Genomic DNA, 16,969 nt, shown 5'->3' on the forward strand with positions numbered 1-16,969 from the left:
CAGTGCTCCGAAAGCTTGTGATTCCAAATAAACCCGTTGGACTTTAACCTGGTATTATGAGACTTCTTACTATTATTTGAGTGCTTTTGTTGAACATTAATACTTCCATTGAATTTCCTTTCAGGTGAGAAGATTATATGCATGGTTGGAGCAGGCATATCGACATGTAAGTGATAAAGCTTTTCTTACAAAAGAGGCTTTTAAGATTCATTCTCACCACAGCCTAAGCTAATTTTGGGAGAGGGAACTGAGAAGGTATTTGTTAAGGACAGATCAGAAACTCCTAGGTATTTTATGCTATTAACCTGGACCCTAGCCTTTACATTGGATTTTGGCATTAGGGTGAGTATAAGGTGTTTTTTGTCCGGATATGATTCAAGTGACCCACTGGGGAGCTTTTATCAAAACAAACTTTATTTAGAAACACAGTTAGAATCTTGTCCACCTCTATCAAATCTCCCCATAACCTCCTTTGCTCCAAGGAGAATAACCCCAGTTTGACATCGACAATAAAGAACAAACTCACAGAATATGTTAATACCTGATATGAAATGGGAATGTGGTTAGCACGGCTGCCTCACAGCGCCAAGGACCCAGGTTCAATTCCAGGTGATTATCTGTGTGGGGTTTGCACATTCTCACCGTGTCTGCGTGGGTTTCCTCCAGATTCCTGCCATAGTCTGAAAGATGTGCAGGCTAGGTGGATTGGCCATCCTAAATTACCCCTAAGTGTTGGGAGGATTAGAAGGGTAAATATGTGGGGATATGGGGATAGGGCCTGGGTGGGATCGTTGTCGGTGCAGACTCGATGGGCCAAATGGCCTCCTTCTGCACTGTGGATTCTATGATAACAAAAAGAAGTAGCATAACTTTTGACCAATTAAAATACTTAAACATGGCAAAGTATAATTCTTAACAGCTAGCTACCGCTACTGTTCCAATTTAGCAGTATCCCCCAGAGACATAAATCCTTTCTTTAGAGCCAGTTAGCACAAAAACCAAAGATGCTTATGTAGATATTAAATTTACAGCCTTTTGATACTTCTGGGGCGTTATCCAGACAGACACTTGTCTTATCCTTATGAAGCAACTTCCAGAGAACGCTCTATCCCGGACAAAAGAATCTTGGAGAGAAAGACTTATTTCTTGGCAGATTCCAGCCTCCTCATTGGACAGAGCAAGAGATACAGAGAAAGCAACATCTCTCTAAAAATCCTGAAAGCAGACTACGTTGAGTACTCTCTGAAAGCCTAGTTATGCCCTGTCGTATGATGTTGCCTGTCAATCAAGCCCCACTCTGCAATATCCTGGGGGAAAACACAAAACAACGGAACCCTGCATTAATTCAGATCAGAACAAACAATGTATCAATTATGCTGCTGCAGTAACAGCACAGTGCTGCTGGATTCAGTCAAAACAGCTCCGATAATAAAAACAAACTGCTACAACAGATAATGCACAAAAACCCTACAAATACATTTCTTAAAGGCACAGTATCATCAGAATTTCCATATTACTTTTAATTCATCCTTTTATGGGATGTGGATTTCAGTGGCAGGGCCAGCATTTGTTGCCCATGCCTATTTGCCCTTCAACTGAGTCTCTCGCATGGGCAGTTCAGAAGGCAGTTAACCACATTGCTGTGGGCGTGAAGACACAACTCAGACTGAGTTGGAATGGCAGACTTCCTTCCCTAAAGTGGCATTAGTGAACCAGATGGGTTTTTACGGCACTTGCGATAGTTTTGCATCGTTATTACTCCAGATGTTATTAATTGAACTTAAATTTCATGAGCTGCCTTGGTAGGATTTGAACCTGTGTCTTCCGGGGAATTACCCTGGACCGTAGAGGTAATGTACAGTGAAGTTATCCACCCATGCCCCCGTCTGGCCCAGGGTTATGTACAGCAGGGCAGTCTGAGCATTTCACACAGAGGGGCACCAAAGGTGCTTCACAGAGATGTTGTCAATGAAACCTTGACACTGACTCTTGACACTTGATGCCAAAGATGTGCAGGTTAGGTGGATTGGCCATGCTAAATTGCCCCTTAGTGTCCATAGATGTGTAGGTTAGGTGGATTGGCCATGCTAAATTGCCCCTTGTGTCTAAAGGTTTTTTTTTACTACTCATCCATGGGACACAGGTGTCGCTGGCTGGGCCAACATTGCCCACCCCTAGTTGCCTGAGAGCAGTTGAGAGTCAACCACATTGCTGTGGCTCTGGATGTAGGCCAGACCGGGTAAGGACGGCAGATTTCCTTCCCTAAAGGACATTAGTGAACCAGATGGGTTTTTCTGACAGTTGACAATGGTTTTGTGGCCATCAGTGGATTGTCAATTCAAGATTCTTTTTAATGGAATTCAATTCCAGCATCTTCCATGATGGGATTGGACCCAGATCCTTGAACATTAGCTGAGTTTCAGGATTAATAATCTAGTGATAATACACTAGGCTATTGCCTCCCCTTTTGCCATGCAGTATTGCCCCTTATTGTCAAGGGGTCTGGCAGGGTAAATATGTGGGGTTTCGGGGAGAGGGCCTGGGTGAGATTGTTGTCGGTGCAGGCTCGATGGGCCAAATGGCCTCCTTCTGCACTGCAGGGATTCTATGACTGAACCACATTAGGGTGGAATGGGGTGCGGGTGTGTGTGTGTGTGTGTGCGTGCGCGTGTGTGTGTGCGTGCGTGCGTGCGTGTGTGGGGGGTGTGTGCGGGTGTGCGCACGCGCGCGTGTGCGGGGGTGTGTGTGTGTGTGTGTGTGTATGTGTGTGTGGGTGTGCGCGGGTGTAGTTCAAATGGGAGCCTCGCAGTAAATCTGGAGGCAGTTAATGGAGCACAGAGGGGAGGGCAAAGCCATGGCGAGATTCGGAAATGATAATTAGAAGATTAAAATGGAGGAATCGGCTGACCAGGAACAAACTTGGAATTACGTTAATTTGCACGTGTGTTACAGTGTCAATGGTATTGGTGGAGAATGGAAGCTGCGTTTTCCACATATAACAGGAGTATCTCCCCACACTTGAGTTACCTTGCTTAGCAAGTCTTTATTTCTAACTACTCTTCCTTTCTACTGATTCTCTTTCCCCTGCACAGCGGCTGGAATCCCTGACTTCCGCAGTCCTGGCACGGGCCTCTACCACAACCTGCAGAAGTATGACCTGCCTTACCCAGAGGCCATTTTTGAAACTGGCTACTTCAAGGTGACTGGCGCCTACATTTCTGAGTTTCAGATGATCAAGGCGCATTAGAATTGTGCTCGAGCAAGGATAGCATGCTCAGATCTGACTGCACCTTACACTCTGGTTTGTCTCCTGGCTCTTGTACACTGCCCTCACTCTGGGTGGGTCACAATACTCTGCTGTATTACGATCCTAAACCTATATCTTTGACCAAGCTTTTGGTTGCCTGTCCTAATGTGTTAATTGGAGTCAGACTTATGACACTTCTGGGGAAATGCCTTGGGACTATTTCCAACGTTAAAAGTGCTGTTTCTCTACAAGACCACACAATATAGGAGCGGAATTAGGCCATTCGGCCCATCAAGTCCGCTCTGCCATTCAATCATGACTGATATGATTCTCCTGCCTTCTCCCCATAACCTTTGATCCCCTTATTAATCAAGAATCTCTGTCTTAAATACACTCAATGACCCGGCCTCCTCTGTGGCAATGAGTTCCACAGATTCACTACCCTCTGGCTGAAGAAATTCCTCCTCATCTCTGTTTTAAAGGATTGTCCCTTCACCCTGAGGTTGTGCCCTCGAGTTCTCGCCTCTCCCACGAGAGGAAACGTCCTCTCCACATCCACTCCTTCCAGGCCTCTCAGTATTCTGTAAGTTTTAATTAGATCCCCCCCCGCCCCCCATCCTTCTAAACTCCATCCAGTACAGACATAGATTCCTCATATGACAAACCTTTCATTCCAGGGATCATTCTTGTGAGCCTCCTGTGGATCCCCATAAGGCCAGCACACCCGTCCTTAGGTATAGGGTCCAAAACTGCTCACAGTATTCTAAATAGGGTCTGACCAGAGCCTTATACAGCCTCAGCAGCACATTCCTGCTCTAGAACTGAATGCTAACGTTGAATTTGACTTCTTAACTGCCAAATTAACCTGCACATTAACCTTAAGAGAACAAGATTTCTAAGTCCGGTTGGTGACTCAGTTGGTAACTCTCACCCCTAACTCACAAAATCCAGGTTCAAGTTCCCACTCCAGGCTTGAGGGCAGAATTGGAGACTGATCCTTCAGTGCAGCACTGAGGGGGTGCAGCATAGTCAGTGGTGCCATCTTTTGGATAAGACATAAACTGAGGTGCTGTTTGTTGTGGGGGTGGGGGTGTGTTAAAAGCTCCCACAGCATTATTTATCTAGGAGGAACAGGGGAGTTTTTACACCAGCATTTTGACTGCTTCGATGAGCACGGCACAAACAGTGATCTGATCCTTACCTGTCCACCGGTGGTTAGCACTGCTGCCTCTCAGTACTAGGGACCTGGGTTTGATTCCCAGCCTCGGGTCACTGTCTGTGCAGAGTTCACACATTCTCCCTGTGCCGGTTTCCTCCAGGGGCTCTGGTTTCCTCCCACACTTCAAAGATCTGCAGGTTATATGGATTGGCCATGTTAAATTGCCCCTTAGTGTCAGGGGACTATCTAGGATAAATGCATAGGGTTACGGGGATAGGGCCTGGGTGCGATTATGATCAGTGCAGACTTGATGGGCTGAATGGCCTCCTTCTGTGCTGTAGGATTCTCTGTTGTTTATGGGAGTTTGCTGTTCTGAAATTTTTTTTTTAATGTTTATTTATTAGTGTCACAAGTAGGCTTACATTAACACTGCAATGAAGTTACTGCGAAAATCCCCTAGTTGCCATACTCCGGTGCCTGTTCGGAGTATGAGGGAGAATTTAGCACGGTCAATGCAACCTAACCAGCATGTCTTGCGGAATGTGGGAGGAAACCAGAGCACCCGGAGGAAACCCAAGCAGACACGGAGGGGGGGATATTGCAGACTCCACACAGACAGTGACCCAAGCCAGGAATCGAACCCTGGTCCCTGGCGCTGTGAGGCAGCAGTGCTAATCACTGTGCCACCCTAAGGACAAGTTAAAGGTTCTCTGTTGTACTCCCATGTGTCTGTGACTGTTTTTCAATGTCCTGTGTTAATGTTACCATTTGTTTCAGCAACACCCGGAACCATTTTTCGCCTTGGCCAAGGAGCTGTACCCAGGGCAGTTTAAGGTAAGAAATGTCACTCACAAAAGTATTTGCACAAAATATTTCAACCTAAACCCGCACCTTAAATCAGCGTGTAACTGTGACCAGGCACACCCAGGTTGCTCCCTGCCTGTCCTGTTGATGGAGCGGCAGTAGGGATTCAACAGTTAGTGCTGTAATGCTAAGAAAATACATCTATGTATCGTTATCAAAGAACAGAATCCTTACGCTGCAGCAAGAGGCCATTCAGCCCATCGAGTCAGCACTTATTCTCAACCTGGCCCAGCCCTGTCCTATCCCATGTATTTATTCTGCTAATCCACCCAACTCGCACATCTTGGGACACTAAGGGGCAATTTAGCGTGGCCAATCTACCTAACCTACAATCTTGGGACACTATGGCTAATCCACCTAACCTACATATCTTTGAACATAAAGGGAAAATTTACCCGTAGCCAATCCACCTAACCTGCATTTCGTGGGATGGAAACTGGAACACTTGGAGGAAACCCACGCAGATACGGGGAGAATATGCAAACTCCACATAAACAGTGACCCAAGGCCGGGAATTGAACCCGAGTCCATGGTGCTGTGAGGCAGCAGTGCTAGCCACTGCTAAGGTTAAAGTTTATTCATTAGTGTCACAAGTAAGGCTTACATTAACACTGCAATAAAGTTACTGTGAAATTCCCCTAATCCGGACAGGCAGTCCGGCGCCTGTTCGGGTCAATGCACTCTAACCGGCAAGTCTTTGGGAGGAAACCGGAGCACCTGGGGGAAACCCACACAGACACGGGGAGAATGTGCAGGCTCCACACAGACAGTGACTCCAAGGTTGGGAATCAAACCCCCGGGTCTCTGGCGCTGCGAGGCAGCGGTGCTAACCCACTGTGCCACCTCTGCTCCAGTATGCCACCTATGATTCTATAATCTGTGTATTTGGACAGAGAGTACCTGTCTCCTCTAATAACGAATGTGTCTTTTCTGCAGCCCACTGTTTGCCATTACTTTATGCGGATGCTACGAGACAAGGGGTTACTGTTACGCTGTTATACACAGGTACAATCTGCCACTGTCTACTCTTTTCACTCTCTCTTCACTGACGGCTCACAAACCACCTGAAAGATACCCAAACCTGGCCGTGGGAGTTCAGAGATCAGCCAGTGCAGGCTCTCGCCACTTGCTAAGTACAGTCCAGTAGTCAGTGTAAAATGATTGAACCGTTTGTGGTGATGTGTCCCCTGCCTTGTTGCCTCTGAGCTGGCTGCCATCGTGTGGTCTAGTGGGGAACTGCAGCCATTCCTGAAAAATATCATAGAGTCTCTACAGTGAAGAAGGAGGCTGTTTGGCCCATCGAGTGTGCACTGACTCTCCGACAGAGCATCTTACCCAGTTCCTGTCACCGTGACCCCACATATTTAAACACTAATCCCCCAATCTTTATGTTTTGGGACCCTAAGGGGCAATTTAGCATGGCCAGTCCACTTAACCTGCACATCTTTGGTCACCATGGGGCAATTTAGCATGGCCAATGAATCTAACCTGTATATATTTGGACTGTGGGAGGAAACCCACGCAGACATAAGGAGAATGCAGTGTACTTTCTGAGAAGACTAAGGAAATTTGGCATGCCCGCTACGACTCTCACCAACTTTTACAGATGCACCATAGAAAGCATTCTTTCTGGTTTTATCACAGCTCGGTATGGGCTCCTGCTCTGCCCAAGACCGCAAGGAACTACAAAAGGTCGTGAATGTAGCCCAGTCCATCAAGCAAACCAGTCTCCCATCCATTGACTCTGTCTACACTTCCTGCTGCCTCGGCAAAGCAGCCAGCAAACTTAGGGACCCCATGCATTCCAGACATTCTCTCTTCCACCTTCTTCCTTCGGGAAAAAGGTACAAAAGTCTGAGGTCTCATATCAACTCAAGAAAAGCTCCTTCCCTGCTGCCATCAGACTTTTGAATGGATTTATCTTGCATTAAGTTGATCTTTCTCTGTACCTTAGCTATGACTGTAACACTACATTCTGCACTCTCTACTTCTCTATGAATGGTGTGCTTTGTCTGTATAGCGCGCAAGAAGCAATATTTTTCACAGTCTGTTAATACATGTGACAATAATAAACCAAATAAATAATTCAAACAGATAAGTTAGAGGGGTAAATATGTGGGGTTTTGGGCATTGAGCCTGATGGGAAGCTGTGTTGGAGGACTATGGGCCAAATGGCCTCCTTCTGCACAGTTGGGATTCTGTGATATTTGTGGAGTTAAATCTTCACACTCGGCCCTGTTGGGATTTGAATTCCGGTTCCCTGGAGCATTATTTGAGGGAATGCTGTGAACTCAGACGTGTGCCTTTTGTTCCAGTGCTGGTTGGTTCTGTGTGGGCTTGTTGATTTTTCCTAGCATCAAACCTCATTTTGCTGTTATTTTGTCCTTGATGCTGTATTCTAGAACATTGACACCTTGGAACGAGTGGTTGGGCTCAAGGATGAGGACTTGATAGAGGCACACGGGACATTCTACACCTCTCACTGCACCAACAGTGAGTGCAAGAAGCAGTATAACCTGGAGTGGATGAAAAGTAAGTTTGTGTGCATTCCCTCCCTTCCAAAACCCATGTATTAGGATGATAGTTATTGCCTCTGTACCATGCCTTAAGTAAAAAGTCTGACAACACCAGGTTTAAGTCCAACCGATTTATTTGATAGTAAACTCACAAGCTTTCGGGGTTAGCCCCTTCGTCAGGTGAATGGAGAGTTCTGGCCTCAGACAGAGCATACAAAGCACAGACAGTTTAAGATTACTGATTAGAATGCAAATCTTTACACTTAACCTGCTGTTCAAGTCCTAAAGTGGCTGACAATGTGTGTGGAAGGAGCACTGATCACAGGTTAAAGAGATGTGTATTGTCTCCAGACAGTACAGTGAGGTTTTGCAAACCCAGGCAAGTCACGGGGGTTATAGATAGTGCGACATGAACCCAAGATCCCTGTTGACACCGTCCTCATGTGTGCGGAACTTGGCTATCAGTCTCTGCTCAGCAACTCTGCGCTGTTGTGTGTCGTGAAGGCCGCCTTGGAGAACGCTTACCCGAAGGTCAGAGGCTGAATACCCGTGACCGCTGAAGTGTTCGCCAACAGGAAGGGAACAGTCTTGCCTGGTGATTGTCGATCAATGCTCATTCATCCATTGTCATAGTGTCTGCATACATTGGGGAGACCATGCAGACGCTACGACAACAGATGAATGAGCATTGCTCGACAATCACCAGGCAAGACTGTTCCCTTCCTGTTGGCGAACACTTCAGTGGTCACAGGCATTCAGCCTCTGACCTTCGGGTAAGCATTCTCCAAGGCGGCCTTCGTGACACACGACAGCGCAGAGTCGCTGAGCAGAGACTGATAGCCAAGTTCCGCACACATGAGGACGGTCTCAACAGGGATTTTGGGTTCATGTCGCACTATCTGTAACCCCCATGACTTGCCTGGGTTTGCAAAACCTCACTCACTGTACTGTCTGGAGACAATACACATCTCTTTAACCTGTGATCAGTGCTCCTTCCACTCACATTGTCGGCCACTTTAGGACTTGAACAGCAGGTTAGTTGTAAAGATTCACATTCTAATCAGTAATCTGTAAACTGTCTGTGCTTTATATGCTGTGTCTGAGGCCAGAACTCTCCATTCACCTGACGAAGAGCTTAACCTCGAAAGCTTGTGAGTTTACTATCAAATAAATCGGTTGGACTTAAACCTGGTGTTGTCAGACTTTTTACTGTGTTTACCCCAGTCCAACGCCGGCATACCCACATCATGCCATAAGCTCCAGCAGCACTCCTTCAGCTCTGCACTCTAGACACAGCCTAGTTTATTTGCCTGAATCTTTGGAGTTTTTGAAAACTTTCTCCAACAGAATGTGGGCATTACTGACCAGACCAACATTTGTTGTCCGTCCCTAATTGCCATCGAGAAAGTGGTGGTAAGCCATGTGGTGTACAGTAAGAAGTCTCACAACATCAGATTGAAGTCCAGTGGGTTTATTGGGAATCACGAGCTTTTGGAGCACTGCTCCTCCGTCAAGTAACTCTCGTTCTCCCCGTGTCTGCGTGGGTTTTCTCTGGATGCTCTGGTTTCCTCCCACAGTCCAAAGATGTGTGGGTTATGTGGATTGGCCATGTTAAATTGCCCCTTAGTGCCCCAAGATGTGTGGGTTACATGGATTGGCCATACTAAATGGCCCCTTAGTGTCCCAAAATGTGTGGATTAGGTGGATTGGCCATGCTAAATTGCCCCTTAGTGTCCCGAGATGTGTGGGTTAGATGGATTGACCATGCTAAATTGTCCCTTGGTGTCCCAAAATGTGTGGGTCAGGTGGATTGGCCATGCTAAATTGTCCCTTGGTGTCCCAAAATGTGTGGGTTAGGTGGATTGGCCATGCTAAATTGCCCCTTAGTGTCCAGAGATGTGTGGTTTAGATGGATTGGCTACTAAATTGCCCCTGAGGGTCCAAAGATATGCAAATTCGATTAATTAGCTATGGGAAATATGTGGGGCTATGGGGATAGAGTGGAGGAGGGGGCCTGGGTAAGAAACTCTGGCAGAGAGTCAGTACAGACCTGATAGGCCGAATGGCCTTTTCTGCATTGATCTGGCAACACCCACCCTCCAACCATCACCTGTTGGGTGAAGCTGGGAAGAGTTTTCAAGCCAAATAGACCATAGATTATTTTCTCGATTCTGTGTGCAAGGTGAGTAACATTAGGATCACCAAACACAAACAGTGTTAACCTCACGCTCGCTCGAGAGGCCAGCTGGGAGGATGCGGTGAGACAGAGCCACCACTGAGCAGCAACTGGTGTTGCAGCAAAAGAAAGTGACCAGTTCACAAGCTCCTTTCCTTCCTGTTGCTCTCTTGTGTTTGAGCAAGTATTGCCAAAAATTACTTTCGCAGCCACACGCACCTCCTTCCTCAGCAACTGTCTCCAGTTAAAGGGTGTCTGTTTGGCTAATTTAACATGAAGACACATTTAGAGTACCTCTGTCCACAGATATATTATGTTCTATACATTATGATATTAATACAATATTTACAACACTTCAAAAGTACTCTAATGGTTATAAATCGCTTTAAGAAGGTCAGTAGTCATGAAAGGCGCTATATAAATACAAGTTTTAATTTAGCTGTGAGGTGTTTTGGGACAACAGGAGGAAATGAAAAGATCTGACAGTGCAGCACTCCCTCAGCACTGACCCTCTGACAGTGCAGCACTCCCTCAGCACTGACCCTCTGACAGTGCAGCACTCCCTCAGCACTGACCCTCTGACAGTGCGGCGCTCCCTCAGCGCTGACCCTCTGACAGTGCGGCACTCCCTCAGCACTGACCCTCTGACAGTGCGGCACTCCCTCGGCACTGACCCTCTGACAGTGCGGCACTCCCTCGGCACTGACCCTGCCACAACCTGAAAGATATGCTGGTTTATCCATGTTAAATTCTCCCTCAGTGTACCTGAACAGCTGCCGGAGTGTGACGACTGGGGGATTTTCTCAGTAACTTCATTGCAGTGTTAATGTAAGCCTTACTTATGACACTAATAAACAAATAGCTGCTGGTGGTTTGATGTCAGGATTTGTCTGTCACGAGAATGGAGGGTGATTGATAAAGTTGCCTTTTCTTCCTCAGCCTCGCTGTGGTCATTGTGCTCTGCTGCATTTTGTGATGCTCGATTGTAGTTTTAGGCTTTGAATTATGTTGCTAATCCTGTTTTCCCCTTTTCTGTAATCCTGCAAACAGCGCAGATCTTCACAAAGCCGCTGCCAAAGTGCGAACAGTGTGACTCTGTCGTGAAGCCCGGTGAGTCAAATCAAATCAATGCAAAAAACAGCCCTGAACCCGCCATTGACGGGTGAAACCATCAGAGTGATCGGACTGTCCTCGTGAATGCGTTACTGACAGGATGTTTAGAATCATTATCGAATCTTTATAAGGCAGGAGAGGCCACTCGGCCCATTGAGTCTGCACCTACTCTCTGACGGAGTATCTTACCCAAGCCATATCCTTATCCCTGTAACCTGCACATTTCCCATGGCACCCTCCACCTTACCTGCACAACTTTGGACACTAAGGGGCAATTTAGCATGGCCAATTCACCCTAACCTACACATCTTTGGACACTAAGGGGCTATTTAGCATGGCCAATCCACCCAACCTGCACACCTTTGGACATTAAGGGGCAATTTAGCATGTCCAATTCACCCTAACCTGCACATCTTTAGACACTAAGGGGCAATTTAGCATGGCCAGTCCACCGAAACTACACATCTTTGGACACTAGGGGGCAATTTAGCATGGCCAATCCACCTAACCCATACAGCTTTGGATGCTAAGGGCAATTTAGCATAACTAATCCACCTAACCTCCACATCTTTGGACGCTAAGGGGCAATTTAGCATGACTAATCCACCTAACCCGCACATCTTTGGAGTGTGGGAGGAAACTGAAGCTCCCGGCGGAAACCCACGCAGAGACAAGGACAACGTGCAAACTCCACACAGACAGTGACCCAAGCTGGGAATCGAGCCTGGGTCCCTGGCACTGTGAGGCAGCAGTGCTAACCCACTGTGCCATTCAATTAGATATCTCCAAATGACTGCCTACCTTCTGTAATACATAACACTTTTTCTTTAAGTCCCAACCACTTCCCCAGCATAGAAATCATTTCTCCGCTTGCATTTCCTGTGCTGCACTAGAATACATGATTTAATTTGGTGATTAGGCACATCTGTTCCCAATAGATGAAGGAGTAGGGAATCATTGCTCTCTCTCCCACTTCTGCCCTCCCCCCAACTATGCCCTTCTCCCCTTAACCTCCTGCCCAACATGTGCCCTCTCATGTCCCCCCCACTCCTCCTCCCCCCTTGCCCACACACACACACACACATTCTCTTTCTTCCTTGGCACGCATGCTCTCTCTCCTCTCTCTCTTCCTGTTCACCCTTGCACACTCTTTATCTCTTCCCTTGCACACTCTCTCTCTCTTCCTTTCCATGCACGCTCTCTCTCTCTCTCTCTCTCTCTCCCCTCTCTGGATAAAAGCAAATTACTGTAGACACTGGGGTCAGAAAATCTCAGCAGGTCTGGCAGCATTAAGGAGAGAAAGAACTGACATTTCGAATCCACATGACCCTCTGTCAAAGCATCATCTGGACAAAGGGTTGTTAACAACGACTCAAAACGCCAGCTCTTTTCTCTCCTTACAGATGCAGCTAGACCTGCTGAGATTTTCCAGCATTTTCTCTTTTGCTCTCTCCCCTCGTCCTTGCACCCACTCTCTCTTACCCCCCGTGTACACTCTCTCTTCCCCTCCCCTCTTGTACACGCTCTCCCTCTCTGTCTCTCTCTCTCTCCCCTTCCACTCTGTCTCCAGCAGGAACCATTGAGTGGTGTACAGGAGCGGGACGCTACCTGTTTAATACTAATTAATTAATATTAATCAGGCCAAGCAAGAGATGGTTTGAGGGAGTTAGAACCATTGAATCATAAAAAAACTACAGCACAAACAGGCTCTTTGGCCCACAAGTTGCGCTGATCTTACCTCTACCAGCTAGGCTTACCTATAACCCTCAATCCTATTAAATCTCATGTACTCATCCAGAAGTCTCTTAAAAGACCCCAACGAATTTGCCTGCACCACCACCGATGGCAGCCGCTTCCACTCACCCACACTAGGGTTCGAGTTGGAAGAATCTTAGTGGAAGAATGGTAAATGTTCCGTCTGGGTCGGTTTTATAGGTTGTAAAGGGTGGGAAATGCAGCGGATCTTCCAAACAAAATGAGTGGGAGAGTGGTGTCTATCCTGCCTCCCTCCCAAGTTTCCTGTGATCCGTCCGAGAGGCATTTCTGAATGTCTTCCAGCCCAGGCTGAGAAAAATATGAAATCAAGGCATGCCTTTGGTATTGTGAAAGGAAAGTGCTGCTTTCTGAGTTTAATCCTCATTTATTCCTCTGAATAGACATTGTGTTCTTTGGTGAGAGCCTCCCTCCTCGCTTCTTTGCTACGATGGAGTCTGTAAGTATCATCGCAGTCGCCACGGTCAATGTTGAAATGTGTTTGATCCCCAAAGCCTGTTGCTACCAAGTCTCCCGGGTTTGGGGCAGTGACACTGGGTTAACACATGCACTCAGTAGAGTGGGCATACTTCCACCATTGTGCATTAGCTCAACATTTTTACACTCGCACTGCTCTCCCTTGAGGCTTTCCCCTGCCTGGTTACATAAGAACAGAACTAGAAGTAGAAGTAGGCCCCCCAGATCTGCTCTGCCATTTAATAAGATCACAGCGATTGGACTATCCCGCACCCCGCCACTATCAGACAATGATCAGCTCTCTCGCCCTCCCCCACTACAGGATGTTCTGACCTGCCTCCCACCCCCTAGAGGATGATCTGTGTCAGAGAGCCGCTTTCTCTGCTTTTTTTTTCTCGATACAGATGCACTTTTTCAGATTTTTTTTCTAACTGCGCGTGTGCAGTTCGGAGCTCTGATCGTTCTGGTCGCGCTAAGCCCCGCCCACAGCGCAAATCGGACTGGAGCCAGCTGAAAGCGTATTGGGGGGGTGGGGGGGGGGCGCCTGAAAGCAGATTTCAAGGTGGGATCTGTACTACGCCCAGATTCGGCACTTAGAATCAAAATGGTAAAATCGGGCCCTTAGTGTCCAAAGATGTGCAGGTTAGATGGATTGGCCATGCTAAATTGACCCTTAGTGTCAGGGGGATTAGCAGGGTAAATATGTGGGGGTTATGGGGATAGGGCTGGGATTGTTGCCAGTGCAAACTCGATGGGCTGAATGGTGTCTTTCTGCGCTGCAGGGATTCTATGCGATAGTGGACTCAAGCTGACACAGTTGGAATTCCTAAAGCAGCTCAGCATTGCTTCTGTGAGTGAAAGCAACATTTTTATTGAAAGGCCAAGCAGCAGTGTTACCAAGACAACAGGCTTTTCAATCTAGCCAATCAATTTGAATCAGGCACTTAGATACCAAGAACCTATTAAATTTAAATCTGATGGACAACCTACAACCAATGCTATTGTGGGAAATGTTGATACGTCACCACGGGTATAAAAGAAGGAGGCTGTGGGACAAAGGGAAAATAGCAACTGCCACCTGCCTCCTCCTCAAAGCTGCTGCTGTGATGCGGTTCAAAGCTTCAGTCACATTCCAGCAGTTGGTCTGAACGCACTAGGTAGCAAATGCTGACCAACTATTCTTAGTAAGCAGAGGTTGACCCTTCCTCTGAGAACTAACACTGAAACACCCAAAGAGGAGTACCTCGCCCTGTAATCTGTAAAAAGTGTGTGTGATGTGGTGTGAGCTACTCTTCAGCAACTCCTAGTGGTTAAATAAAAATAAATCCCTGACTCTCTTTAAAATCAACACACAACAATTTATTTATCTAAATAACACTGAACAAATTAAGTAAACTATTAACAAACCGAATAAATCCCCTCGAACTAATAACTATTCCCGAACAAAACAAGATTCTAATGGAATGCTGTTCCAATAAATACAATTCCCACTCATTAACAAAAATAGAATTTTAGTCATTCTCTAAGTTACAACCAGGTTTTGTCTTCCAGAATTTTCTGGGTTTTCTCTGTTGAGACTTCTGTCTGGAACCTCTTTCTTCTTTGGTTCCTTTGCTATCTGGATGGAGCTTTCTCTAGGATAAAGATGAAGCTGTGAGATTCAGTGATTCTCTCTCTGTCTAGCTCTCTCTCTCTTTCTCAAGAGAGCGGGAGAGAGAGAGAGAGTTATGAGCTGTTAGCTCTGCCGAGGTTCTGCAGGATGTGTAGTCCAAGTCAATGGATGGGAGGCTGGTTAAGAACGATGGAAGTTTCATTTAAAGTAAAGTCAAGTTTATTTATTAATCAGAAGTAGGCTTACATTAACACTGCAACAAAGTTAATGTGAAAATCCCCTAGTTGCCATTCTCTGGCACCAGTTCAAGTACACTGAGGGAAAATTTAGCATGGCCGATGCATCTAACCAGCACGTCTTTGGACTGTAGGAGGAAACCCGAGCACCCGGAGGAAACCCACAGAGACATGGGGAGAATTTGTAGACTCCGCACAGACAGTGACCCAAGCCAGGAATCGAACCAGGGTCCCTGGCACTGTGAGGCAGCGGTGCTAACTGTGCCACACCCAGGCCAGGGGACAGGAACTTCAATGCTGGTTCCCATCATCGGGGCTGACGTAATCATGACAAGAAAAACCCAATATTTCTAATCTTGAAAGTGGCCAATTCTTCGCACAAGTGGTCAAAACCACGAAAGGAGAAGGGTGGTGAAGGATCGATTATCTGAACAGATGATCATTCTAGTGAATTCAGGAGTGAGATATCTTTTAACATTGCTGCATTGAGTTCCCCTGAAGTGAATAGATGCAGGAAGCAGCCAGTAAATGATGCTGGCCAGTGGTGAGCGTAAGACGTCTCTGAGGTCACACTGTGCGTCTGCACGAGGCAGAAGTTCTATTTTTAGCCCATCTTCAAGGAATCTGCCACAGCGTTTTAAATTCACATAATATGAAGGCTCGGTTACGGGAAACGTGGCATTTATCCCCATTCAATGTCCCCTGGCTGTCAGCTCTCCTGGCAATGGAAGCAGTCCCTCCCTATTTAATCTTATAAAACTCTCCACAAGTTTGAACATCTGTAGCATTGTGTTTAACACTGCTGCTTCACAGTTCCAGGGTCCTGGGTTCGATTCCCTGCTCGGGTCACTGTGTAGAGTTTGCACGTTCTCCTCGTGTCTGCGTGGGTTTTCTCTGGGTGCTCCGGTTTCCTCCCACACCCCAAAGATGTGCTATTAGGCTGATTGGAAGTAATAAATTGTCCCTAAATTAGTTTCCCTCAATGTGGATTGCCATAAAACAATAGATAAGGGTCATGGGTGGAGGGGAGGACTGGTAATGTTAAAATGGTGGCGCGGGCTCGTTGGGCCGAAGGGCCTGTTTCCCGGGCTGTTTTTGTTCTTTGTATGTGTACGTATTAGTGGGTATAATATGTAGGGATATGGGGGTAGGGCCTGGGTGGGATTGTGTTTGGTGCAGACTCGATGGGCCGAAGGGCCTCTTTCTGCACTGTAGGATTCTATGATTCTGTATTGAATCTCCCCATAACCCTATCTGCGGTAGAAAAGGCAAATCCCAGTGGATTTCATAGAGTAGAGTCTTAGAACCCCTATAGTGCAGCAAGAGGCCATTCAGCCCATCTATTCAGCACTGACTGATAGAGCATCTAAGGCAGGCCCTAACCCTATAACACCACATATTTACCCCTCTAATTCTGCTAACCTGCACATCTTTGGACACTAAGGAGCAATTTAGGTTGGCCAATCCATCTAACCACATCTTTGGAACTAAGGGGCAATTTAGCATGGCCAATCCACCTAATCTGCACATCTTTAGTCTGTTGAAGGAAACCGGAGCACCCAGTGGAAACCCATGTCGCCACAGGGAGAACATGCAAACTCCACATTGACAGTGACCTAAGCCTGGAATTGAACCCAGGTCCCTGGCGTTGTGAGACAGCAGTGCTAACCACTGTGCCATCGTGCCTCCCTTGTCCAACTATTCCCCACAGCCCTTGCCCTCTAATTCACCTGAGGACTGTACACTCAGCCCTAAGCGCAATGTCACAGCTACTGACTATGGTTATTCAAATGTCAGCGTTGCCTGATTAAAAGTGT

At 46.8% G+C, this 16,969-nt stretch overlaps 1 protein-coding gene across 1 annotated transcript in view; it reads left to right on the top strand.

Annotated features, from left to right (window-relative positions):
• sirt2 (sirtuin 2 (silent mating type information regulation 2, homolog) 2 (S. cerevisiae)) overlaps positions 1-16,969 on the top strand; it is a 44,761-nt gene that overhangs the window by 16,117 nt on the left and 11,675 nt on the right. The window contains exons 5-11 of the mRNA XM_080218159.1: positions 125-166; positions 3,093-3,199; positions 5,184-5,240; positions 6,207-6,275; positions 7,673-7,802; positions 11,013-11,072; positions 13,232-13,287. Coding sequence (XP_080074285.1) covers positions 125-166; positions 3,093-3,199; positions 5,184-5,240; positions 6,207-6,275; positions 7,673-7,802; positions 11,013-11,072; positions 13,232-13,287 — 521 coding nt within the window. The remainder of the gene's footprint in view (positions 1-124; positions 167-3,092; positions 3,200-5,183; positions 5,241-6,206; positions 6,276-7,672; positions 7,803-11,012; positions 11,073-13,231; positions 13,288-16,969) is intronic.

This window comes from Carcharhinus amblyrhynchos, unplaced genomic scaffold (genome assembly GCF_965287045.1).
Source record: "Carcharhinus amblyrhynchos unplaced genomic scaffold, sCarAmb.v2.hapA scaffold_37, whole genome shotgun sequence".
Taxonomy (NCBI): Eukaryota; Metazoa; Chordata; class Chondrichthyes; order Carcharhiniformes; family Carcharhinidae; genus Carcharhinus; species Carcharhinus amblyrhynchos.